Source organism: Plecotus auritus (genome assembly GCF_963455305.1).
Source record: "Plecotus auritus genome assembly, chromosome: X".
NCBI lineage: Eukaryota > Metazoa > Chordata > Mammalia > Chiroptera > Vespertilionidae > Plecotus > Plecotus auritus.
Window position 1 is genome coordinate 34,729,555 of NC_137784.1, and position 27,883 is coordinate 34,757,437.

At 35.5% G+C, this 27,883-nt stretch overlaps 1 protein-coding gene across 1 annotated transcript in view; it reads left to right on the forward strand.

The window, feature by feature from the left end:
- Positions 1-27,883, forward strand: part of RPS6KA6 (ribosomal protein S6 kinase A6) — a 198,315-nt gene that overhangs the window by 45,281 nt on the left and 125,151 nt on the right. The window contains exons 3-6 of the mRNA XM_080652561.1: positions 5,225-5,338; positions 14,213-14,294; positions 15,272-15,352; positions 18,694-18,773. Coding sequence (XP_080508687.1) covers positions 5,225-5,338; positions 14,213-14,294; positions 15,272-15,352; positions 18,694-18,773 — 357 coding nt within the window. The remainder of the gene's footprint in view (positions 1-5,224; positions 5,339-14,212; positions 14,295-15,271; positions 15,353-18,693; positions 18,774-27,883) is intronic.

Here is a 27,883-nt window from a genome sequence, read left to right on the forward strand (position 1 = left end):
AATTTAGACAACCAGTTCCCTCCATCTCAATTTTTGTAGCTTTAGACTTTCATGGTCATTTGCTTTGTTTTCTTCAGTTAAACAAACAAAATTATATAAAATGCTTCCAAAATTACATGTATATCTATCACACAATGCTAAATTATTATTCAGATAATTTTAATATGTTAAGATTTGTTATGAGGACTTATTCTAATTTTCAAGAAAGCCTTCAATTTGCGAAGTACTAAGTAACAGGTCACTAATGAAAGATATCTGATATCATATTTTACCACCTGGTCCTCTATTGCTGCCAGTAATGTCTATGTTAAAAAAAAATGTTAAGATTTTTCTTTAGTAGATGACTGGTAAGAGTTAATTATTTATGTTGTTAAAACAAGAATAGATGTATTCTATTTTGTTAGTTTATTGTCCATTTATATTTACTTTTAAAGTTTGTATGGAATGGTTGTTATGCCTGTAAATAAAATACATATTTTTAATACTACCAATATTTTAAGCATTTTAAAAGAAGATTAATTTAACCATTAGATTTTTGGTTGATTCCATTAGCACAAAGACAACAATATGTTAAGTCTCTAAATTGATTTATATCTGTATTACCCAGATATGTAAATGTTACATTTACCTGAAAATGTACCTTAAAAAACTGATTTCCTATTATTTTAAGTCCTATGCTTATAATTTTAGAAGGCATTCTTGACATGTGTCTCTTATGTCCCCCTGGTGGTCAGTGCGCTCCCACAGGGGAAGCGCTGCTCAGCCAGAAGCCTGGCAAGTGCAGTAGTGGTGGCAGTGGCGGGAGCACTAAGGATGTCCTGCGGAGAGCGGGCCTAAGTGGTCAGTGGGAGGGCTCCTGGACTATGAAAGGGTGCAGGCCTGGCTGAGGGGAAGGCTCCCCCCTAGTGCAAGAATTTCGTGCACTAGGCCTCTAGTACATCAATAATTACCGTAAATGTAAATGGACTAAGTTCACCAATAAAAAGGCACAGAGTAACAGATTGGATCAAAAAACAAAACCAAACCATATGCTGCCTTTGGGAAACACATCTAAGCTGAAAAAAAACTAAGTTAGTCTTAAAGTAAAAGGGTAGAAAATGATTCTACAAGCAAATGGTATCCACAGAAAAGCATGTGTAGCCATACTCATATCTCATAAAACAGATTTCAAAATAACAAATATAGCAAGAAACAAAGATGGATATTTTCTAATGATAAAGACGAAAATACGTTAAGAAGACATAATACTTCTTAATATATATGCATGCAATCATGGAGCACCTATTTGTATAAAGCAACTACTCACAGAACTAAAGGGATAATCAGACAAAAACACAGTCATAATTGGGAATCTACATACCCCATTAACAGTTCTAGATAGAACATCCAAACAGAAAATCAATAAAGAAATATTGGACTTAAATGACACATTGGTCCAAGTGGACATAATTGACATTTACAGAGCCTTTCATCCCAGAACATCAGATGATACATTCTTCTCCAGTGCACATGGAACACTCTCAAGGTTAGACCATATATTGGGTCACTAAACTAGTCTCAACAAATTTAAGAAGATAGAAATCATAAAAAGCATATTCTCAAAAAACATTGCTTTAACATTAGAAATCACTGGCGAAAAGGAAGTAAAAAACCCCAAAATATGTGGAGATTATAGACCATGCTACTAAAAAAATGGTTGGGTCAAAGAAGAAATAAAATAGATTCTTGACTTAAAAAAGAAAGACCTATTCAAAAGGGGAAAATCACTCTCCTAGCAACTTAAAAGGGCCAGTGAAATGCTATTTTGATATATGAAAAACATCCACAGTCATCAGTTTAGAGGTGATTTTTCATTTTTGACTGGTTCCTAATACCTTAAAGCTAAAATTTCTCTGCCTAGATGCCCCTCTTGAGAGAGTGAATGTTTGTCTACCTATGTGACACAAGTAATTTTAGCTGTTTCAAAACATAGCTTACTTGAGACTAAGCTCTTGCTCAATTTGACCAGAGTCCTTATTGGTTTGTCCATTAATTAAAGGGTAAATTTATTGATAACATTCTTGCCATCATGGCCACATTAATATAGTACAGATTGATAATATTAGTTCACAAAAACATACAGGTTTCAAATATACAAGTCAATAAAACATCATCTGCACACTGCATCTGCACCCATTGCAACAAACTAAGTTTCTTTCTGTCCCCATTTGCTCACCCTTTGCCCAACTCTACCTACTCCCCACCCCATGACTATCACCACACTATTGTCTGTGTCTATGTGTTATATATATATAGTACATATATATATTATTTTTAATAAAGAGGGAATATGCTAATTGACCCTCATGCTGTCGCAAAGATGGTGGCACCCACAGCCAATAAGGGAGGGAATATGCTAATTGACTGCCCTACCCTGAAAGATGGCAGTGCCCACAACCAATAAGGAGGGAATATGCTAATTGACTGCCCGCCCTCAAAGATCGCGGCGCCCACAGCCACAAGATGATGGCACCTAGTCCTTTCAGCCCTGCCGGGGAGGCAGGCACACAGCAAGGCCGGGCCCGTAGGCAGGCCCTGCCGCTCCACGTGCCTGCTTCCTGAGTCCTCCAGTCCTCTCAGCCCCCCAACTGCCCAGGGCTGGCCCGAGGTGCAGGCAAGCCTCAGATGGTGGCTGCCCAGCCGCCCAGGGCTGCCCAAGGCTCAGGTAACCATGGCCAGCAGAGGCTTGTGCTGCCAGCAGTGGCAACAGCAGAGGTGTGATGAGGTGTCGCCTTCCCCTGATCGCTGGCTTGCCTCCCGCTCCTAAGGGCTCCCAGACTGTGATAGGGGGCAGGCAGGGCTGAGGGACTCCCCCTCCAGTGCATGAATTCATGCACAGGTGGGGTTCCTCTACCTGGCTTGTGATTGGGGCCGATCAGGCCCATCTTTCCTAGTCCCAATCAGGCCAGTGGTAGGGAGGGATCGTGGGAGGGCTCCAGGGCATGTCTGGCCCTGTCTCACCCAGTCCCAATTGGCCAGACCCCAGCAGCAAGCTAACCTACTGGTCAGAGCATCTGCCCCCTGGTGGTCAGTGAACATCATAGCAACCGGTCGGTAGACCACTTGGTCGGACACTTAGCATATTAGGCATATATGTGTGTGTGTGTGTGTGTGTGTGTGTGTGTTTTCTTGCTTAAACTCTTCGCTTATTTCACCTAACTCCTCAACCCCATTCCCTCTGACAGCTGTCAGTCTGATCTCTGTATCAATGAGTCTCCTTTTATTTTGTTTATTTTGTTCATTAGATTCCACATATATTTGAAATCATATGGTATTTGTCTTTCTCTTCCTTGCTTATTTCACTTAGCATAGTATCTCCAGGTCTATCCATACTGATACCCCAATAACTTCTATTAAAAACATGGTATAGTGTTGTGCAAAAGTAGTTTTACAGCTGTGAGTATGTGAAACATAGAGTTTATTCTTGTATTATTATTTATTAATTATTGTATTAATTTCCATATGGACAAATGTTAACCTACTTTTGCCCCAACCCTGTAATGGAAAGCTATTGAGACATGTAGGCATTGTGATAAATTAGTCATGTGACCTTAAACTCTAAATCTCAGTTTTCTCCTTTATACAGTGAGAAGGTTGGATAATATATCTCAGCTCTTATTTTGTGATACGTAATACATCTGAGGATTTATTTTTTCATCCTAGCTACTGTGTCTCTCTAAGGACTAGCATTGCAGCTCACTTGAGTGTAGTCTTCACAGCTGAGTAGAGTCCTACATCAAAGAGAAGAAACACTCTCTGGGTAGTTTCCTTTCTGCCTTATCTAAGTGTTAGGAAATCTGGCATATAAATTATATATAACATTTTATTTTTTAAAAATATATTTTTATTGATTTCAGAGAGGAAAGGAGAGGGAGAGAGAGATAGAAACATCAATGATGAGAATCATTGATCGGCTGCCTCCTGCATGCCCCCTACTGGGGATCAAGCCCGCAACCCAGGCATGTGCCCTTGACCAGAATTGAACTTGAGACCCTTCAGTCCACATGCCAACGCTCTATCCACTGAGCCAAATCAGCTAGGGCTATATATAACATTTTAATAAAAATAAGGTTATGGCCTGGAAACATTTGTTTGGGCTTTGCAGATTGTGTGTCTACGCCAGTTTCTATTTTAATGATGCGACTAGTTATACATTTAAATATTGATATATCACTGACTAATTAAAAGGGTATAGTGAAATACTATTCAAGAGAAGCTGGAGTTTCACATTTATTTGCCATGCTCTACAGTTTACAAAAACATATTTATCTCTTGACTTTCTTTGCATCCACCTCATGAGTGACATTGTGGTGAGTCTTAAGACACTTTGTTGTTTATATTTTCCTTGTACTTAGATGGAAGGTAAAGTTGAAGCATAGATTTTATATGCTTTTTAAAAATTAAATCTTTATTGTTGAAAGTATTACATATGACCCCTTTTTCCCCCATTGCCCTCCCCCACTTCCCCGCCCAGGCCTCCACCACCCTATTGTCCCAGAAATCTATGGCATTTTTATACACCAATAATGAACTCTCAGAAAGGGAAACTAAACAAATAACCAAATTTACTATTGCAACAAAAAAATTAAGATACCTAGGAATAAATTTAACCAAGGAGGCAAAAGACCTGTATTCGGAAAAATGCAGGATGTTGAAAAAAGAGAAAGAGGAAGATATATGCAAGTGGAAGAATATACTGTGTACATGGATTGGTAGAATCATCATTAAAATGGCCACACTACCAAAAATATATATATAGATTCAATACAATCCCTATCAAAATACCAACAGCTTATTTCACAGACCTAGAACAAATATTCCAAAAAAAAAAAAAAAAAAAGACCCTGAATAGCCGCAGCAATCTTGAGAAAGAAGAACAAAGTTGGAGGGATCACAATACCAGATATCAAGTTATACTACAAAATCACTGTACTCAAAGCAGCCTTGTACTGCCACAAGAAAGGTATATGCTTTTATTTACATGAAATTATATAATGGGGCTGGTGGTAATGGTGAAGCTCTATGTTTTAGAAAACAGGGAAATGGGGATACCAGTAGCCCATAAAACTCTATGCTAGATTGAAGGAGTTAGGTATTAAATTATTTCTGGTATGTTCCCTGACTCTAAGCTTATCATAACATATTGCAACTGGATATGAATATTATTTGGATTTTCTTTTTACAGGATGAAGGAGTTAAAGAAATTCCTATTATTCATCATGTTAAGGAAGGATATGAGAAAGCAGACCCTGCACAGTTTGAGTTGCTCAAGGTTCTTGGTCAGGGATCCTTTGGAAAGGTAATGAATACTGTTTTCCACAATTACTTCTTTTCTAAACATTCAGCAAAAAAGTGTACACATAGCTAGAAATCTGTTAACTGTGCCTTTCTAGATTTGTCAAAGGATGTAGACAAAGATAACTTCCTAATTTTACTAATTTTATTTCTGTTGTACTTTTAGTTCCATTTATTTATACTTCTCTATATAATCACGGTTGTCAAATGCCCTGGGCTCACTCATTTTTCTAGGGCAAGATATATCGTGGTATTTATTAGCTGCCTAAATCAAGGTAGATTGATTTTTCTAAAAAAAAAAAAAAAAGTTGACGTTTTCCTGTTTACAAGCTAACATGATCACAACTTGATCTCTACTGCTGATTTAATATATATTTCTTAGCTCTATCTTAGAAGTCAGAATGTATGTATCAATTCATGTATAAATGCATGAATTCATCTATCATCTGCTAAAGCAGTATGTGTGTAAAGTATAGCAAGGTTAGGTACTGAGGGATATGTGAATTATGTCAAATTTCTTCCTTTCAAGGATTTTAATTTTAAGAGAGAAAGCAAAATTGAGAAAGATTATCTGTGAAACTTATTGCTAAAATTGTTTATTGAATACTCTATGGCATATGATTTTTGGAAAAGAAATATGTAGGTCTGGTTCCTGACTTTTGTGCACCTAGCATCTAATGCATGAAAATCATTTCATACATGCAGTAACAGCCTTTAGGAAAACAACAATAATAATTTAAGGGAGAAAGATAATGAGAAACTACTAATTTCAAAGTGTCTGAGATTTGATTTCAAAGAAGAAAAGCAAAGCCATTGAGCAGTGGTGATTTATCATACTCTGAAACATTTTAAAAGAAAGACACTTATTGAACATCAAGCGTGTGCCCAAGAGTTGCAAAAGCAGTATTAGTGAATATAAAATAGACATTAATTGTCTTAAAATATCCCAATATCTATGTGGTATTGCTATAACATTTAAAATATAGAGAAACATTTCCAGGACACAAAAAGGACAAATTAAGCTGGGTTGTAGTTTAGCAGTGAATTGGTACAAGAGATATGTGAAGACAAGGAAATAGGACTTGAATAGTTGTTCTGGCAAGAGTAAAACTAGAAAGAGCTTTTAATAGAATGTGTGTGTGTGTGTGTGTGTGTGTGTGTGTGTGTGTGTGTGTGTCGGGGGGTTGTTTATAGAATTGACCTGTAGAGTAGGTATGTTCATTTTGCACAGCTTTATTTTAAATTTTTTTTAAAAATACAATATTCATTTAATTATTTTGCATTATATTTTTATATTAATTTTAGAAAACAGAGATAAAGTTCTTTCATATCCTGATTGTATAAGTGCTTAAATATCAATTTAAATAAAATCATACCAGGCAAACATTTCAAGTCATTATACTATATTGTTTTTTTTCATTTGATGTATATGTTTATTTATATGTGTATTTATATCCAGCTTTGTTCCAGAAAGCATTTAACAATTCCATAGAACAGTGGTCGGCAAACTGCGGCTCGCGAGCCACCGCAGTTTGCCAACCACTGTCATAGATGATTGGTAAAAACATAAAATTAAAATAAGTGGAGAAGATGATGGCATCCAAAAAGTAGAGTAGGAGATCTTAGGTGAAGCCAGGAATGTGTTCTTTTTTTCATAAGTGCATGGCATAAGGGGCCTATGCATCTCCTAGAAGTGGGACAAAAATGAATATTTAAATTTTCTGGCAGCCATTATAAAGAAGCTGATACATTTAATTATATGATTATTTGACAGTATCGTCAATGTAGAAACATTAAACAGACCAGAGAAGTTTTTCTCATGGCCTTTGTAAAAGAGAATGTAGTATAACATAATGAAATGTCTTCAATAGCATCTTCATATTAAATATAGCAGCATGCTGACTCAATGTAATCATGAAATTCAGGAAACACTCAGCTTTGTCTGTGCAGAAACTTTGCTTTAACAAGAATATCATAGAAGCCTTTTTAAAATCCCTAATACTAAAATACAGAATAGTGATATTTATGCAGTTCATCAATCAAAGAAATATTAAGGAAGTAGCTTATTTTTTTCTTCCTAGCATGCGAACATATTTTCTTATCAGTATTGCATCATTTGTGTAGGCATTGTGTGGGTGTGACTTGTTATATGCTGAACCTATTTAGGAATTTGGCCAAGGCTATGAATCAGAAAATTGTGGGAGCAATTCCAAGAAATTTTGGGATGCAGCCTTATTTAAGTTTTTATGCAAAATGTCATTGTTAAATGCAAGAAAAGGAATTTTAGAATATACAAAGCCTTGAAAGATTAAATATCTTTATAGTCCATTTAATAGGGGAAAACCCTAGTATAGTCAGTTGTACAATTGTACTTTAAAGAAGCACACATTATCATTGTGAAATATGAATATAAAATTCTGTACTAAACACACCAAATATAATGCTATTAGTTAACATTAATGCATGGATTGAAATGTAGTATAACAAATAATTTACATTAATTATTTTAAAACACAATCAAATTATCCATATGGATACATGTTTGAAATTTTCAGACTAGCCTTTACTTGCCAGAGCATATATATACAAAGCATACATTTTAACATCTGTGGATTATAATTTTTTTGATTTTGTGGTAGTAAAGCTTTTACTAAAGGACTCAAAATGAATTTTTGAGAATATTAAACCCTTGTCTTCTTAAGTAATTGATTAACTATCCAAAACTAGTTTTAAAAAAATACATATTTACATCTTAAAATTTCTTGCAGTTGGTCCTTTGTCTTTAATCAACGTTAAATCTGGGTGATTTTTAAATTCTCTTTATCAAACACAATTAATTCTTAATGGAAAGTATAAAAGTCCCTATCACCAAGAGAAAAATATATTGGAGTAACTCACACACTTATTGGTTTTTTGGACAGTCTATAATAATTGGATAAGAATGAATGAAAATAAACCTCTCTGATCAGTATAGATATATATTTTGGATTCAGTAATTTGAAGCTGTACCAACTTCTGTAGTTGATTATTGGGAAGAGAGCTGAGTGACAAGTATTTTTTTTTTTGCTAGGAACATTACCATAAGACCTGCAACGAACAAATCAGGTGATGAACAAATAAGAAGTTACTTCTCTAGGCTGTGAATGATGGCTTCTATTATATGCCATATTGGGATACTAGTGAGTGTTAGAAGAGCTAGGGGAAAAAACAGTTGTTTTATACATGTGTCTTCTTGAAAGTCTGGGCTATCTTTTTCATTCTTCCTTCACTGCCTCTTTTTGCCTTCTATACTTCATTCTTTTCAACCCGCCTAAAGGATGTGTTCTAGAAAAGTGGTGCTGTGTCATCTGTCTACCACTGGGTATCTGTAATATGCCTTCAGATGTTCTCAGGGCAAAAGTATCTATAATTATAAAAGCATAATATGCAAATCGACTGAAAGGCCGAACAGCGGAAAGACCATCCGGACACCCTTCCAGATGTCCTTCCAGACGACCTTCAGGACGAAGCCAGGGCTGCGAGGGCCAAGGCAGCTGGGGCTGCAAAGGCCTACTCTTGCATGAATTTTGTGCATCGAGCCTCTAGTTTTATAATAATACTGAGATATTATTTGTAAAACTTCTTCCACCTTGACACAATAAAGCAGTGACACCAAACTGTCAGTATTCATTGTATTCTTCATACACTTTCAGCTTTAAAAAAAACATGCAAGTTTTACTTAGGAATGACTTTGGTGAGGTGTTAGCAATCATTAAATTTATCAAATATCAATCATTGAGTACACCTCTTTTTAATATTGTGTGATGAAATGAGAAGTACACATACACCACTTAGCTGCATACCAAAGGATAATGGTTGTGTCAAGAGAGCACTTGTGTGATTTTTTTTTTAAAGTTTTGAGCTGAACTAGTTACTTTTTAAAATGAAACAATTTTACTTGAAAGAATGATGAGCAAACTATGATTCCTTAAAATTGGGCATCTGCTAGTGATTTATCAAAAATGAAATGTAGTAAGCCTGTATTTCATGGAAAACAACTAACAAATATTTTTGAGCTTTGAAGCAATAAATTAGAATTATAGAAAAATTTTACTTGCTATCATAAGCTTGATATCTTCTTAATACTCAAAATATATGTTTCTGATGAGATTACTGCTCTCAACATTTGGAAGATCTGCAAACTCACATGATATTTTCAAATTAGGCATGAGTACAGAATCCATTTAAAGTGTAAGGTAGATCAGTGGATTATTACATAACAGAATATGGACATTAATTTGATATGGCTTCAGATTCTCCATTGCAACTAATCTTTAAGAAACTGCCACTTGTCAAATTCTTGTTTCATATCAAGGAAAAATAACCAAAGCTATATGAACAGGCTATTAAAATATTCCCTTTTCCAAATACTAGTAGTTATCTGTGTGAGGTCTGATTTTTCTTGCTATACTTCAAGCAAAACAACTCAATTGCAAAAGATTGAATGTAGAAGCAGATATGATAATCCAACTTGTCTTCTGCTAAGCCTAATATTAGAGACTTGTGAAAATGTAAATCAGAAAAAAAGAAAATATAAATCAGTGTCACTTTTTCAGTTTTTTGAAAAATATAGTTATCTTTTATAAAAATATTTATATTAACATGTAACAGATTTATTATCTTTAATGAATCAATCAGTAATTATTTTTCTGTTTTAATTTTCAATATGATAAATATCAATAGATATAACTCACAAAAACAAAATCACTTTGACGTCTTCAATAATTTTTAGCACTGTTAAGGATTCCAGAGAACAAAAAATTGAGAACTGTTTTCCTGGAAGAATTTGTTAAAGATAGTTCCACTTGTGGTGGAATCATATGTTTTCTTTAAAAAAAATATATATTTTATTGATTTTTTACAGAGAGGAAGGGAGAGGGATAGAGAGGTAGAAACATTGATCAGCTGCCTCCTGCACACCTCCTACTGGGGATGTGCCTGCAACCAAGGTATATGCCCTTGACCAGAATCGAACCGGGAAACTTTCAGCCCACAGGCCGACGCTCTATCCACTGAGCCAAACCTGTTAGGGTGGAATTATATGCTTTCATCCTCTTGGTCATGTGATATTGATTAGAAAAAAGGGAACTGTTTGGTTATCTTCATTTATTTGCCCCTGTCAGTAAAATTGAGTGAACACTTTGGGTCTGGTTATCAGGGTTAATATCATTTGCTTAGCTTTGAAGGTAGGTGTGTGTGTGTGTGTGTGTGTGTGTGTGTGTGTGTGTGATGGTAATCTTTTAATCTACTGCTTAAAAATTGATAAAGACTGCCCCTTTAATTAGATATACTAATAATAAAAAATTCTATTTGTTTCCCAACAACTGCAAACTTGGAGAAAAAAAAAAACAGATGTAAAAATATGCATCTGGGGTCTGAGCTTCTTGAACTTGATCAATAAGTGTCATATGACATTGAGAACACCATGATAATGTAGTTCGTGTGTGCCTTCTGTCTAAACCAGGTTGAATGATATTATTTTGCAATGAAAAAGTTAGACTTAGCACTGTTCATTTATAAGAAATTAATTTTTATTGCTTCTATTTTATAAAACACTGGAGGCAGACTATATGTATGCTAAATTTAATACTATTTGCTCAAATGATTACCATTTTTATCAGTAAAAATTATGGACTTTTAAGAATATAATTTTCAAGATTAAATCCAGTAAAAATAACTCCATGGAATGAAGCCACCATAATCTTCTATGGCAAGATACACACTTTCTCAGGGTTCTCTGTTGCTTAGGGGAAATCGTGTTGGAGTTCAGACTCAATTTTAGACAAGGAAGTAAGAGATAGTAGCAGTTTTAATTTGTTAGCTCTTTGCATACAAAAAATATTTATGGTGATATGCAAAATTTTTTATTTGGTTAAAATCTTGAACTCTTTTTAGTGCAAAGATAGTTTTATGTTGCAAAAAAACACCCCTTTGTTAGCTTGTGGATTCTCTTAAATAGTCTCCTCCAATGCGGTATGAACTGTTTGTTACTGGTTCACTGTGTGACATGTTAAAAATTTGAGAGTAAGCATTTAGAAACTTTTACAGAAATTTAATAGAGTAATTTTATGTGTGGAATCTATTAGTTTAAAAAGGGATTATATTTTGTATGACATTTAATAAGTTTTCTGTATATTTAATAAAAGTATGATCCACAGTGGGTTGGAGGAAAGGGAAAAATACTTATTTATCTACACAGAAAGTATGAGAAGCATTGCCCTACATGACTGTGAAAGTGCTAGACCTTAAATGGTCCTTGAGTTTAGGTCTGAAATAAAGTCTTACTTTCAGGATAGAAGAAAGCGGAAATTCCATGAAGTAAAAAACCTCCCCTCAACCCTGAGTTGACTGATATATAATTACAAATAAAAGATCTGCAATAAAAGGTTTTGAGCTGTATCTTGGGAAATAGGCAAGACAAAAATTACTTAGCAGCTCTCCCATCTGCAACGAAATTCGTGCATGGCGGGGGAGGGGGGGTGTCCCTCAGCCTGGCCTGCACCCTCTCCAATCTGGGACCCCTCGAAGGATGTCCTACTGCTGGTTTATAGGGATCAGGCCTAAACCAGCAGTCAGATATCCCTCTCGCAATCTGGGACTGCTGGCTCCTAACCGCTCACCTGCCTGCCTGCCTGATTGCCCCTAACCACTCTGCCTGCAGGCCTGATTACCCCCAACTGCCCCCCATGCCAGTGTGCAAGCCCCCAACTTCAACCCCTGATGGCCTGCTCACCCCCATCTTCCCTCCCCACTAGCCTGCTTGTCCCCAACTGCCACCCTGCTGGCCTGCTCACTCGAAACTGCCCCCCGCTGTTCTGATCACCACCAACTGACCCCCACTGATGGCCTGCTCGCCCCCAACTGGCCCCACTACTGGTCTGCTCACCCCCAACTGCCCCCGCCTCTGGCCTGATCACCCCCAATGGCCCCCTACTGGCCTGATCACCCACAACTGCCGTCCCATCCTGGCCTGATCACCCACAACTGCCCTCCCCTCTTGGCCTCTAACCGCCTCTACCTTGGCCTGGCCACTATGACTTTGTCCAAAAGAACGTCTGGCAGGTCTCCTGGAGGGTCTCTCAGTCTAATTAGCATATCACCCTTTTATTAGTATAGATAGAGGCCTGGTGCATGGGTGGGGGCCAGCTGGTTTTCCCTGAAGGGTGTCCCAGATCAGGGTGGGGGTTCCCTTGGGGCGTGGGGCAGCCTGGGTGAGGGGCCCGTGGTGGTTTGCAGGCTGGCCATGCCCCCATGGGGTGAGGGTCCCTGCTTGGGGGGCGTGGCCAGCCTGGGTGAGGGGCTGAGGGCTGTTTTCAAGCTGGTCACACCCCCTTCAGTGTGGGGGTTCCTGTTGGGGTGCCTGGCCTCCCTGGGTGAGGGGCTGATGGTTGTTTGCAGGCTGGCAATGCCCCCTAGTGGGAACCCTCACCCCATGGGTGCCTGGCCAGCGTGGGTGAGGGGCTGATGGCTGTTTGCAGACTGGCCAGGCCCCCCAGCGGGGACTCTTAATCCATGGGGGCATGGCCAGCCTGGATGAGGAGCTGAGGGCTATTTTCAGGCTGGCCACACCCCCTTCTTGGTGGGGGTCCCTGCTGGGGTGCCTGGCCAGCCTGGGTAAGGGGCTGAGGGCCGTTTTCAGGCTGGCCACACCCCCCGGTGACCCAGGCTCCCAGCCCCTCCTTTTTTTTTTCTCCAGCCACTCCTTGAGCGGCGGCCAGGGCTGGTGGGAAGCTTGGCTTCCTCCATCGCCAGGGGCAACCCAAGCCTCCTGCTTGCTCCACCTCTGTGGCTGCTTCCATCTTTGTTGGGTTAATTTACATACTCATTCCTGATTGGTTGGTGGGCATAGCAGAGGGGTGGTCAATTTGCATGTTTCTCTTTTATTAGTGTACATTAGTTACTTGATCACATTTTCAATTTAAGCAACACTTAAATAGAACATGCTAGAGTTGTGGATGGCATGTTGAAGCATTGAACAGGTTTTGCTAATTATTTTTAAAACTGCATTTTACTAATAACACATAAAACTGAAATCTATTTACATTTATCTTTATAGCTGGCTTTCAAAATTTAGTTTTTAATGAGTCATAATATTAGTTTAAAAATGTGATATATTATTTAATCTTGATTGACAACTTAAAGGAGTTTAACTTTCATGTGTTTATTGAGGTAATTTGCCATCATCATTCTTTTACTGGGCACACAGATAAAAATTGTACCTCATTTCTTATTAAAAATTAAAATTCCTGGTAACTTCTAAAATGGACCAATAAGGAAGTAGAAATGAAGGTATCAAATTAATAGTCATCACATAGGTTGCTCTTTATTAAGGTAACAAAAAGGATCTTGGGCAGCTGTGGGCAAACTACGGCCCGCGGGCCGGATCTGGCTGTTCTATCTGGTTCTCTTGCTCTCCCCTCCGCTCCTTTACTTTGAATTTATATTAGTTCACACAAACACTCCATCCATGCTTTTGTTCCGGCCCTCCGGTCCAGTTTAAGAACCCATTGTGGCCCTCGAGTCAAAAAGTTTGCCCACCCCTGATCTTGGGTCTTAAAAGGAGCTCCATTAGCTCAAATTGTTTTGTTATTTTTGCTATCTTTTACATAAAAAAGTCCATGACCATATCATATATTTTTTAAATTTTCTTTTCACAGTAGTGTGTATGAGAGTGTGATTTACTAAATGAATGAAAGTGAGAAAGTATTAAGAGCATATAATTTATAGAAACGTTACCTTTATGAAATAAAAAAATGCAAGGACATATGCGTGTGCTAATATGTATGTATAGCAAAAATTGCTTGAAAGTTAATTTTACTATTTTTTATTCCCCTATTAGGTTTTTCTTGTTAGAAAGAAGACTGGCCCTGATGCTGGGCAACTCTATGCAATGAAGGTGTTAAAAAAAGCTTCTTTGAAAGGTAGAAAATTAGAAAGCTTATTTAAATAGAATTTGGTAAATCTCATTTTAAGAAATACGCTGTGTATTGCTTGTATAAGTTGAGTAGATTTTGTTTTCTTTTTCATTTTTTAATTAAACTTAATGTGGTGACGTTGGTTAATAAAACTATATAGGTTTCAAGTATACATTTCTATGATACATCATCTTCATATTGCATTGTGTGCCCACCACCCAAAATCAGATTTTCTTCAGTCACCATGTATTTGACCCCATTTCCCTTTACTACTTCCTTACCCCCTTCCCTCTAGTAGCTAACGCACTGTTGTCTATGTCTATGCATTTTTGTTTCTTTGTTTTTCTCATTTGTTAATGAGTTAATTTCAGTTTTCCATCCCACCTATGATTGAAATCATATGGTTCTTGACTTTTTTGTCTTAGTTTTTTTTTTTAATTTAGTAATCATTCAGTTTTTTTTTAGCTGTAATTGATATTTCTAGGGTTGATATTTGTATATGTCTTAATTTAGTGAGAATATACCATGATAAAAATTTAATGGCATAAAAAGTGACACATTTAATAAAAAGAACTTATTTTATTAAGCTATATTATTTTATTTGTTTTCTGTTCCATCTGTGTTGCTATTACATATTGAGAATGCACAACTGTCTGCATACACTTATATACACCATCTTCTAGGCTCTGATCAGAAAGCACCATGCTCAGTTTTAATCAATAAACTCATTTGAAAAATTAAGGACTGATACGTAAAAAATGTATATAAGTCAAATACCTGTTTATGTCACTTTAACCCACCTTGAGATGTAAACTGAATTTATTTGCTTTTTGAGTATATGGTAATTACTGTTTAGGCATATATAGACTGCAAATTTAGGAACTTATAAAGTTATGTTTTATATTTTTACATTTTTGTTTGATGGAATGTCTATGGAAATTATATATAATAGTAATATATTCTAACCTTCTGTAATTTTTTAGTTCGAGACAGAGTTCGCACAAAGATGGAGAGGGATATACTGGTGGAAGTAAATCATCCATTTATTGTCAAATTGCATTATGGTATGTAATACGTAGAAATCCCTAGATGTAATTATTTTAAGTTGTATGCATTATTATATAAAGGAGTTAGATATCTTACATGAATGCTGTCTTCTGTGTTTAGGTATTCTTATTCTATGATGCTCTTACTGTGAAATTGAAGTGCATGTAGAAAAAAACTTACTATATGAGACTTTACAACACTTGTGGCAATTCAATTTGGTTTCTACACAGTGCAATATTTCTCTAGTTATCATACAAAATTCCCTACAGACAATGCTTTTATCTTCCTTAGGTGTTGGCCTCAGCCTAATAAGCTGGGCTGTTCTATTAAATTGCTGCCAGGTTATTACATCTAGTTACCTCCAATTTCTAGAACATATTATCTACTAATGTTGTTGAAACCAATTTCTACTTCCTATAAATTTTTTTTTACAATAGTAATTAAAGTTTGTCTTCCATGAATTGAGTCCTCTTAACAAAGTGATTGCAATTAACCATTTTGTGTATTACTATTTTAACATTATTGCCTCCTGAGCGTCTATTCCTTTAATTGATTTTGTTCTTCACCATGTTGTCTCCCCTCCCAACCCCACCTCAATAAAGCAATACACTGTTACACTGGGTTTATACCAACCTTATACCCTAGAGGGGGAAAGGGAGTGGACCCTAGACTTAATTTATTTTTTTAAGGTCAAGGGAGTTTGGCTTTTTAAGAATTGGCATTGGCTCTTTTAGAAGATAGTGACCAATATAAATCTCAAGTGTTGATTAGTAAGAAAAAACACATAGATTAATATTAGAATATACTGGCAGAACTATATGGGAACTCTATGCCATTCTGTAATCTTTAGTAAATAAGATTAACTTTTCATAAGTACCATGTCTTTACTAACTTGCTAAGTAGTAGTATAAAAAATTTATCACTAGCTGTGTTAGCAAGGAGATTTCAGATAAAGGTTGTGCTGGATTCAGTAAGTCAAATCAGATCATTCACCTTATTTTTAATTTTAGCAGCCATTTCCACTAAATTGCATCAATAATACACCATAAACTTTAGTTCAAGTGACATTAATGTCTTTGTCATCTTGTGACTTGAAGTTCTGTGTCTTTATGATGCATGTGCTGGGTGTTCTGACTTTGTGTGCCTCTTATTGGTGGTGTTTCTTTCACCATGGTTTCCGAGGATCAAGTGAATGACCAGACATACACAGTGAAGCAGAATGCTATCCATAAAACAACATGCAGAATTCCAAAATGGTCAGTGGGAAATGACTAGAAATACAGCTTTCAAGGGTTGCATTTTTAGCTGTATTTGCAAATACTGTGATATTTCTCAGCCTAGAAAACAGCAGAGTTGACTAAATTTTATATTTTTGTCCTCAAAAATATTTAATTTTTTGTGTGGCTTGATGCAGTGTTATTTTCGTTCCTTACATACTTATAAATGAAACACTTTTTTTTTCTAGTGTTTCTAAACATAAAATATACTTGGTTTGAAATCAAGTGGTTGGAACACTTTGAATTTTATTTTAATCATGTTCTTGATTCAAATTTTCATTGAAGAAGCTTTCAATTAATAGATCAGTTTGATTCTGTAATTAGCACACAGTACCTAATGTTTGGCGTTGTTTTGAGGACCAAAGCTCAAAGTGGATTTTGTTCTTGAACAGTGTTCCAGTAGATTTGATGACGTGTTGGCTTGAGGTCTAATATTTTTTTTCTAATAGATTTGAAATTTCTATTGTTGAAATATTGCACAAATTTGTATGAAACAAAACCTAGAAAAATGAAAACTGTAGTAATTTAAATTAATCCTAGTATGTTATGATAGAGGGGACAGTTTTGGTGCCATAATTTCTCTCTTCATGGTAGTGTTGGACTTAAATCAGTTGAAATGTATTTCCATACCACAATTTAAGCTTCAATAAAAATTTGATTAATTGATTGTCTAGTGACATAAAAAGTATTTCCTTTCAGACAATAATATAACAAGAAATAAATACTTCAAATTATTTAATATATTCAGCTATATGAAAAGTATTTATCTGAAGTAAGAATCAATATCTAGCTTCTAGCTGTATTTCATATATTTGTTGATTAACTTGTCTAAGTAAACAAGATAGTGTCTTCTGCTTATTTGTCTGGTAATATTTCTATATTATACTAGGCTTTATCTCCTGTTATATTAGGCTATAAAATTCTGTGATAATTTATTCAAAACATTATGTTGTTTGTGCTCCACTTACATGTTCACAATGAGCATATTTATCTTATTTCCTGGTTCTATTTAAGATAATAATGTAATTTTATTAGTGCATTTGAGTTATTCTTTCTTATATTTAGGGGGAGAGGAATAGCAATGAGAAGTAGTAGATGTTATAGAAAGAACATGAATTTGAAATTATACAGTTCTGAGATTGAATCATGGCTCTATTGCTAATTTAATGTATGCATGATATTCTTGAGTTTAGCTTCCCTGGGAAATTCAAAAGTATATACATCATTAAATACCCAATATAGACTACTATGTCATCTTGAATTTTTGAAATTTAAAAAAGTATCAGGTATTTATTTTATTCTTAGGTAATGTTGACAAATAATATATTAAAATATATACCCAACTATATCTATAAATAACGTTCAAGAAATTATTCTTTCACTCCTTGTTACCCCAATGGAGTGAAAATGGTAGTATCTAAAGACTTCTTTTAATCTTCTGGATGTCATTAGTTTAATCAGTAAATACCAGTTATGTACAAAACACTGTATTAGATGTAGTGAGCTTTAAACGTGAAACAATCTCTGCTCTCAAGAAATTTATAATCTATAAAGAATACAGACATGAAAACAAATTAATTATACAATTCAAATGGAGTAACTACCATAAGAGAGACATAAATAAAGTACCACGCGATCTCAAAAGTAGTAGCAAGTAATGCTGATGGGGAAGTGTAAGGGTGCTGTAGGAAATGAGAAAAGGGGGAAATCCTTAATAGAAGAAAGCTTAATAGAGGAAAGAGGTGGCATTTTGGTTAAGCTTGAAAGAATTAGATTTTCAATAGGTGGGGATGCAGAGTTCGGACAATAGTAGTATAACATGATGTTCAAAAATCAGGAAAATGAGGGTAGTTGAAGTTTCTGTGTGAAGCCACATGCAAGATTGATTATGTTCTTAGAAGGGTTTTATAGTTATTTCAACACCACATTTAATTTTGAAATAATGTGATCCAATAATGGACCATGTGAGTAAATGCTTAATTGGTATATAGTGTTCAATGATAAAATTCTAAACTTAAAAGTATACTAAGCTTTTTAAGCCTTTAATATTGTTATATTACTATATTCTATTTTTAAATTAGCCTTTCAGACTGAAGGGAAGCTGTATTTAATACTGGATTTTCTCAGAGGAGGAGATGTCTTCACAAGATTATCCAAAGAGGTATCTGTTTGTAAATCTTTACATGTTTTCTTGAAACAAAACTAAGAAAAATCAATTTGTTTCTTTTTCCTATAGAAATATTAAATGTTATCTGTTCTGTTTGTTTCATTGCATAGCATTTAGTGGATATGACGATTAATCATATTTTCTATCTGCCTGTGTCCTTTAGATTATCTCAATGTGCTACTTATTATTCTCTTAGGCACAAGATCAATTTAAATAACTGGATGAAGCATATAAGGCCACACCTAGGTCTTTGGCTACAGAAGCTACCAAAGTGCCTCTGGGAGTAGTGTTTAATTTATTTATGTTTAAAACAGTTTTATGGTGGTGTAAATTACATACAACAAACTGCATATATCAAAGCATACACTTTCATAAATTTTGACATTTGTATATACCCCTGAAACCATCATCACAATCAAAATAATTAGCTTCTCCATCACCCCAACAGTTTTTTTGTACTCCTTTGTCAAGTTTCCATCCTGTCCCACCCCTACTGAATCTGCTTTCTGTCACTGTTTGGTTTAAATGTTTTAGGATATTATATAAATGGAATTCTATAGTATGTATTTTTTGTCTGACTTATTTATCTCAGCAGAATTATTTTGAAATTCATCCATATTGTTACATGTACCTATACTTTATTCATTTTATTGTTTTGAGTATTCCACTTTATGGATACACCACGATTTGTTTATTCATTCTCTTGATGGATGTTTGTGTTTGCAGTTTTTGGATATTACTAATAAAACTGCTAAAACATTCACATACAAATGATTGTATGGACATACATTTTCATGAGTATAATGACTAGATTGTATATTTTTATTTTTATTTTCTTTTGTAGTTTACATTAGGGTTTATAGTTGGTATTGTACATTCTATGGGTTTGGATAAAAGTATAATGACACATATCAACCATTGTAGTCTCATACAGAGTAATTTCACTGTCCTAAAATTCCTTCATGCTCTGCTTATTCATTCCTCTTTCTCCCCAACCATGATTGGGTTATATAGTAGGTATATGTTTTAACTTATTTTAAAGACACTTAAACTTTTCCAAAGTGGTTATATAATTTTTACATTCCCACCAGCAGCATATGAGAGTTTCAGTTGCTCCACATCTTTGTCAACACTTGGTATCGTCAGTCTTGTTTTAATTTTGGACATCTCATAAGTGTGTACTGGTACCTTGTTGTCGTTTTGAATTTTATTACCCTGAAGATTAATGATGTCAGTCATCTCTTTATGCACTTATTTGACATCTATATATTCTCTTTAATAAAATGTCTGTTCAAATCTATGGCCCATTTTTTAAAATGGGTTGTTTCTTACTGAGTTTTGAGAATCTTCATATATTTTGGATGGTAAGTCCTTTATCATATAGGTTGTTTGTAAATATTTTCTTCTGGTCTATAGTTTATCCTTTTATTCTCTTTAACAGTATCTTTTTATTTCAAATTTATTTTTTATTCAATAAATATTTACTAAGTTATATCTCATTAAACAAAAGAAATAACGTACACAAACAGATAGTAGGGGGGGTGAGGCCATATGCTGGGGGTGGGAGAGGCTGGGGAGAGGTCAATGGGTGAAAAAGAGACTTATGTAATACTTTAAACACTAAATAATTTAAATTTTAAAAAGTATATAAACAAAACTTCATGAAAATTAAGAACTTCTGCTAACAGTATCTTTCTAAAAGCAGTTCTTAATTTTCATGAAGTTTTATTTATATACTTTTTAATATTTAAATTCTTTATTGTTTAAAGTATTACATAAGTCTTCTTTTTCACCCATTGACCCCTCCGCAGCCTCTCCCACCCCCCAGCACATGCCCTCACCCCCCCTACTGTCTGTGTCCATTGTTTCCACTCATATGCATGCATACAAGTCTTTCAGTTGATCTTTTACCCCATCCCCTTCCCCTGCCTTCCCTCTTAGGTTGGACAGTCTTTTCAATGCTTCTATGACTCTGGCTCTATTTTTGTTCATCAGTTTATGTTGTTCATTATATTTCACAAATGAGTGAGATCATATGATATTTCTCTTTCTCTGACTGGCTTATTTCGCTTAGCATAATGCTCTCCAAGTCCATCCATGCTGTTGCAAATGGTAAGAGTTCCTTCTTTTTTACTGCAGCGTAGAATTCCATTGTGTAGATGTACCACAGTTTTTTTTTAATTTATTTTTTTAATTGTTTGAAGTATTACAAATAGTAGTACATATGTCTCCTTTTTTTTCCCTATTGACCTCCCCCCGGCCTCCCCTTCTCCCCAGTACATGCCTTTACATGCCCCCCGCCAGTGTCTTTTATCCGTTGGTTATGCTTATATGCATGCGTACAAGTCCTTCGGTTGATCTCTTACAGCCGCCCCCCCCCAAACCTCCTCTGCCTTCCCGCTGTAGTTTGACAATCTGTTCAATGCTTCTTTGCCTCTGTATCTATTTTTCCCCCATTTCTTTCCTTTAAAAAATCTTGCCTCTGCAGACTAGAAATAAACATATAATAACAAAAAAATGTTTGAGTCCCAATTTCAATGTCCAACAGTTCTGAGTCCCCGTTTCAATGTCAAACAGTTCCTTAAGCATACATGTCAGCAATGATATCTGGATGGTGGGCACATGGTGGCAATGCAGGTCCGACCCTCTCTGGTTGATCCTAGGCAACCTGCTGTGTCGCACAGCTGCTGACTGCTAGCGTGGCAAGGCGTCGTCAGCGTCTTCCATCTCTGGACTGTTTCTCCTCTTGTCTTCGTGGTTGGAGCAGACCTGTCAATTCCTCTCTGTTGCAGGAATCCACATGGTCTTGGAGTTGTTTTCTGAAAATATACAAACATATTCTCGACCAAAAGTTAATAAAGGAATCTTTTCTATATAATTGATTTGGGGTCCTTTTTATTTTTGCCCAAACGATTTTCCTTTGTCTTATTTAGACACCATGTGTGTTTTTCATGGGTGTCTTGCTGTTAACATTACAAATGAAAATTAATTTTGTAAAGTAAAAGTTTTCTAGATGTAATTTACTTATAGGATATTTTTCCTTACATGACATTACCCTACTATCCCCCCTTTTTTTGATTAATGGAGGCTTTTGTAAATTTTATAATGCAGTCTTGGTAACTTTAAATTTTAATTTTTTGCACAAAAATATGACTGCTTTAGTTTCATTGCATGTTCAGGAATTTTACCATGAGATGAACTACCAATAGAAATTTTACTTACCACATTAGGAACAGCTTATTGTCCAGTACAATTAAATTTTCTTGAATATTCACTTATTTCAATTAGCCTATTTAAATTAATCTGAAAACTTGATTATTATTTTACTGTCAAATTAAATACTCTACCAACCATCTTAGTTTACTCTGTAAATATTAGTGGAAAGGATTATTTGCATTCTTGAGTAGGCCCTGAGCATTCCTGGTGCTAGGCTGGATTTAGATATAGGGCAGCTGCTGTCGGCCAAGTCTCTGTCTGTTACCTGGGTCCCAATCTGAGCTGGGCCAAGTCACTGTCTGTCACCTGTGTCCCGATCTGAGCTGGGCGTGGGAAGCAAAGCAGCCATGGGGGCAGGAGACCTCCCTCAGACGGGGTGAGGGTTCAGGCCCCTGCAAGGTTGGGGGGGTGAGGGTCTGTGCCCCACCTCTGTTGACCCCTAAATTCTCTCCTGATGGCCCCTCTGCGACTGTGCCTGTCTTAGGTTGTTCCTTCCCTGAGGAATCTTACCCGTCTCTGGCTAACCAGTCATCCTCTGGGGCCAAGCAGGGTGATGTGAGGTTCAGTTCTGTCTCCTTGGTAGCCTATGCCCCTGTGGCCTCCATGCCCAGCACTTGCCTTGGGATCCCCTGGCCTGCTGGCAGGGCCCCAGCACTGATCACATATCTCGGGGAACTCAGGTTTCTTCTCCAAGGAGGGCCCAGCTCACACAATTGGGCGAGAGACAGATCCATGGTACCAGCCACCACGAGGCTTCAAGCTCAGCATGAACAGAAAGCTCAGGCAACAGCTGAGGGCAATTGGATTGTGAGAAGAGGGTCCCTCTTGGCACAGTAGGCAAGAGGGGCCAATATAGAATGCTCAAGTGTTTCTGATTTCTTGGGATATATTCCTAGAAGTGAGATCGCTGGGTTAAATGGGAGTTCCATTTTTAATTTTTTGAGGAAACTCCATACTGTTTTCCACAGTGGCTGCACCAGTCTGCATCCCCACCAGCAGTGCATGAGGGTTCCTTTTTCTCCACATTCACGCCAGCACTTGTTATTTGTTGATTTGTTGATGATAGCCAATCTGACAGGTGTGAGATGGTATTTCATTGTTGTTTTGATTTGCATCTCTTGGATGATTAGTGACTTTGAGCATGTTTTCATATGTCTTTTGGCTTTCTGTATGTCCTCTTTCGAAAAGTGTCTATTTAGGTCCTTTGCCCATTTTTTTATTGGATTGTTTATCTTCCTTTTGTATGAGTTCCCTATACATTTTGAAGATTAAACCCTGATCGGAGATAACATTGCTAAATATGTTCTCCCATGCAGTGGGCTTTCTTGTTATTTTGTTGATGGTTTCTTTTGCTGTACAGAAGTTTCTTTTATTTTGATGTAGTCTCATTTGTTTATTTTCTCCTTAGTTTCCATTGTCCTAGAGTTGTATTGGTAAAGATATTGCTAGGACATATGTTTGATATTTTGCAGCCTATGGATTCTTTTAGGATTTTTATGCTTTCCCATTTTATGTTTAAGTCCTCTATGCATTTTGAGTTTTTAAATAAATTATGTTTTGCTGTCCTACTTAAGGGATATTTGTCTAATCCCAGGCCATAAATATTTTTCTCCTATGTTTTCTAGAAGTTTTTTAGTTTTAGGTTTTACATTTAAATTTATAATCCATTTTGAGTTCATTTTAGTATGTGGTGATAGATATATTTGTTGTAGTTGCCGTCTCTTATTTATACAGGGTGGGGCAAAAGTAGGTTTATAGTTGTTCATATGGAAAATAATACAATAATTAATAATACAAAGATAAACTCTGTATTTTGAATACTCATAACCATAACCTACTTTTGACCCACCCTGTATTGAAATATCTATTGTTCTAGCATCATCATTGGAAAACACTGTTTTCTTCACAAAATTACCTTGAATTTTTTCTTGCAAATCAATTGACCCCAAAAATGAAGGTATATATCTAGACATATTATTCTATTCCATTTATCTATTTGACTATCTTTATGCCAATTATACATTTTAATTGAAATTTACTGGGGTGACATTAGTTAATACAATTATATTTTCAGGTGTACACTTGTATAATATATCGTCTGTGTATTACATTGTGTGTTCACCACCCCAAATCAAGTCTATTTCCATCACCATTTATCCCCCCTTTACTCTCTTTTAACTCCCACCACATCTTTTTTTTCTGCTTATCACCATACTGTTGTCTGTGTCTATAAGGTGTTTTGTTTTTTTCTTGATCCCTTTATCTTTTTCACAAAGGTCCCCAAAACCCCTAATCTCTGACAACTCTCAGTCTGTTCTCTATCTGTGAGTCTGTTTCTTTTTTTTAAAGTTGTCTTTTTTGTTGAAAGTATTACCGATGTTCCCCTTTTTCCCCCATTGACCCCTTCTAGCACGCTCCCTGCCCTAGTCCTTCACCACGCTATTGTCTGTGTCCGTGGGTTATGCACATATGCATACAAGTCCTTTGGTTTATCTCTTCCCACCCACCCATTCACCTTCCCACCCACCACCTTCCCTCTAAGATTAGACAATCTGTTCCATGCTTCTATGTCTCTGCATCTATTTTGTTCAGCAGTTTATTTTGTTAATTCGATTCCACATATGAGTGAAATCATATGGTACTTGTCTTTCTCTGACTGGCTTATTTCACTTAGCTTAATACTCCTTAGGTCCATGCATTCTGTTGCAAAAGATAAGATTTCTTTCTTTTTTATGGCTGAATGTTATTCCATTGTGAAAATATACCATTTTCTTTGATCCACTCATCTACTGGTGGGTACTTAGGCTGTTTCCAAATCTTATCTATTATAAATTCTGCTCAATGGACATATGGGTATAGATAGTCTTTCGAGTTAGTGTTTTGTGTTTCTTTGGATATATTCCCAGAAATTGAATCGCTGGGTCATAAGGTAGTTCCATTTTTAACTTTTTGAGTAAACTCCATACTGTTTTCTACAGTGGCTGCACCAATCTGTATTCTCACCAAGAGTGCACAAGGGTTCCCTTTTCTCATCCTCACCAAAATTTGTTTTTTGTTGTTGTATTGATGATAAGCATTCTGACAGGTGTAAGGTGATATCTCATTGTGGTTTTAATTTGCATTTCTATGATGATTAGTGATGTCGAACAACTTTTCAGATGTTTATTGACCATCTCTATGACCTCTTTGGAGAAGTCTATGTTCAGGTCCTTTGCCCATTTTTAATTGAATTCTTTGTCTTCCTGATGTTGACTTGTATAAGTTCATGATATTTTTTGGAAATTAACCTGTTATCAGATGTATCATTGGCAAATATATTTTCCCATCCAGTGAATTTCCTTTTCATTTTGTTGATGTGTTCTTTTACTATGCAGAAGCTCTTTAGTTTGATGTAATACCATTATTTTTTTTTTCTTTCCATTGCCTGAGGAGATATAGTGGCAAAAATAATGCTATGGGTTATGTTTGAGATTTTACTGCCTGTATTTTTCTAGAATTTTTATGGTTTCAAATCTTACAGTTAAGTCTTTAATCCATTTTAAGTTTATACTTCTGTGTGGTATAAGAAGCTAATTTAGTTTCTTTTTTAAAAAATGTATCTGTCCAATTTTTCCAACACCATTTATTGAATAGACTTTCTTTACCCCATTGTATTTTCTGGCCTCCTTTGTCAAATAGTATTTGACCATAAATGCATGGTTTTAATCCTGTACTCTCTATTGGGTTTCTTTGATGTACATACCTGTTTTTATGCCAGTGCCATGCTGTTTTGATTACTGTGGCCTTGTAGTATAATTTGATAGTAGGTAGCATGATTCCTCTAACTTGGTTCTTCATTCTCAAGATTGCTGTGGCTATTCAAGTTCTTTTGAGGTTCCTTATAAAATTTTGGAAAATTATTCTAGTTTTGTCAAACACATCATTGGTGTCTTGATAGGAATTGAGCTAAATCTATAGATTGCTTTGGGGATTACGGACATTTGATGATATTCATTTTTCCTATCCGTGAACATGGATATGCTTCCATTTACTTGTATCTCCTTTGATTTCTTTTTCCAGTGTCCTATAATTTTATGAGTACAGATCTTTCATATACTTGGTTAAATTTATTCCTAGATATTTTTTGAAGTAATTGTGAAATGGATTGTTTTCTTAATTTATCTTTCTAATAATTCACTATTGGTGTATAAAGATGCAACTGATTTCTGAATGTTTATTTTGTATCTGGCTACTTTACTGAATTCTTTTATTAGTTCTAGTAGTTTTTTGGTGGAACCTTTAGGGTTTTCTATGTACGATGTCATGTCATCTGAAAATAATGACCGTTTCACTTCCTCATTTCCAATTTTCATGCCTTTTATGTCTTCTGTCTAATTGCTGTGGCTAGGACTTACAGTACTATGTTAAATAAGAGTGGTGGATGCAGACATACTTGTTATTTATAACCTTAAGGGAAGCACTTTTAGTTTTTGCCCATTGAGTAACATGGTGGCTGTGGGCTTGTCATATATAGCCTTTATTATGTTGAGGTATATTCTTTTTCCCACTTTGTTGAGAGATTTTATGATAAATGGGTACTGGATTTTCTCAAAAATTTTATCTGCATCTATTGATATTATCATGTGAGCTTTAGCTTTCATTTCGTTTATGTGGTGTATCACATTGATTTGTGGATATTGTACCAATTTTGCATTCCAGGAATAAATCCCACTTGATCATGGTGTATGATTTTTTTAATGTATTGCTGGATCCAGTTTGCTAATATTTTTTGAGGATTTTATCATCTATGTTCATCAGGAATATTGTCCTATAATTTTCATTCTTTGTAGTGTCTTTATCTGGTTTTAGAATTAGGATAATGCCAGCCTGGTAAAATGAGCTTGGGAGTGTTCCCTTCTCTTGAAGGTTCTGGAATATTTGGAGAAGGATAGGTTTTCATTTTAATATGAAAGTTTGATAAATTTCTCTTTTGAAGCTATCCAGTATTCTGTTTGTTGGGAGTGTTTTTCATTAGTGCTTTAATTACACTTGTTGTAATCTATCTATTCAGGTTCTCTGATTTTATCTCATTGAGTTTTAGAAGGTTATATGTTTCTAGTATTTTTTCCATTTTGTTTAGATTGTACAGTTTGTTGATATATAGTTATTCTTAATATTTTCTTACAATCCCTTGTATTTCTGTGGAGTCAGTCATTACATTTCCTCTCTTATTTCTCATTTTATTTATTTGGGTCCTTTTTTTTCGTGATGAATCTGGTTAAAGTTTGTCAGTCTGGTTCACCTCCTCAAAGCAACACCTCTCGGATGGATTCATTGATCTTTTGTACTGCTTTTTTTTTTTTTTTTTTAGAGTCCTGTTTATTTCTTTTCTGATATTACTTTCCTTTCTTCTGTTAACTTTTGGCTTTCTTAGTTATTCTTTTTCTAGTTTATTTAAGTGTAAAATTAGATTTTTTATTTGGGATTATTTTCATTTCTATAGGTAGGCCTACAATCCTACAAATTTCCATCTTATGACTGCCTTCACTATGTTCCATAGCTTTTGGGTTGTTGTGTTCTCCTTTTCATTTGTTTCAAGATATCTTTTGAATTATACTGTGATCTCATTTTTAACCCAATCATTTTTTAGTAATCTGTTATTTAGATTCCATGTGTTTGTGAGTTTTTCAATTTTTTTCTTGTGATTTGATTTCAAATTCCATGCCAACATGTTCAGAAAGATGCTTGATATGATTTCAATCTTAACTTTTTGAGACTTATTTTGTGTCATAATATATAGTCTCTGCTGGATAATGTTCCATGTGCACTTATAAAGAATGTATATTTTGATGCTTTGGGGTAAAATGTTCTTAATGTATCAATTAAATTTATCTGGTCTTTTGTGTCAT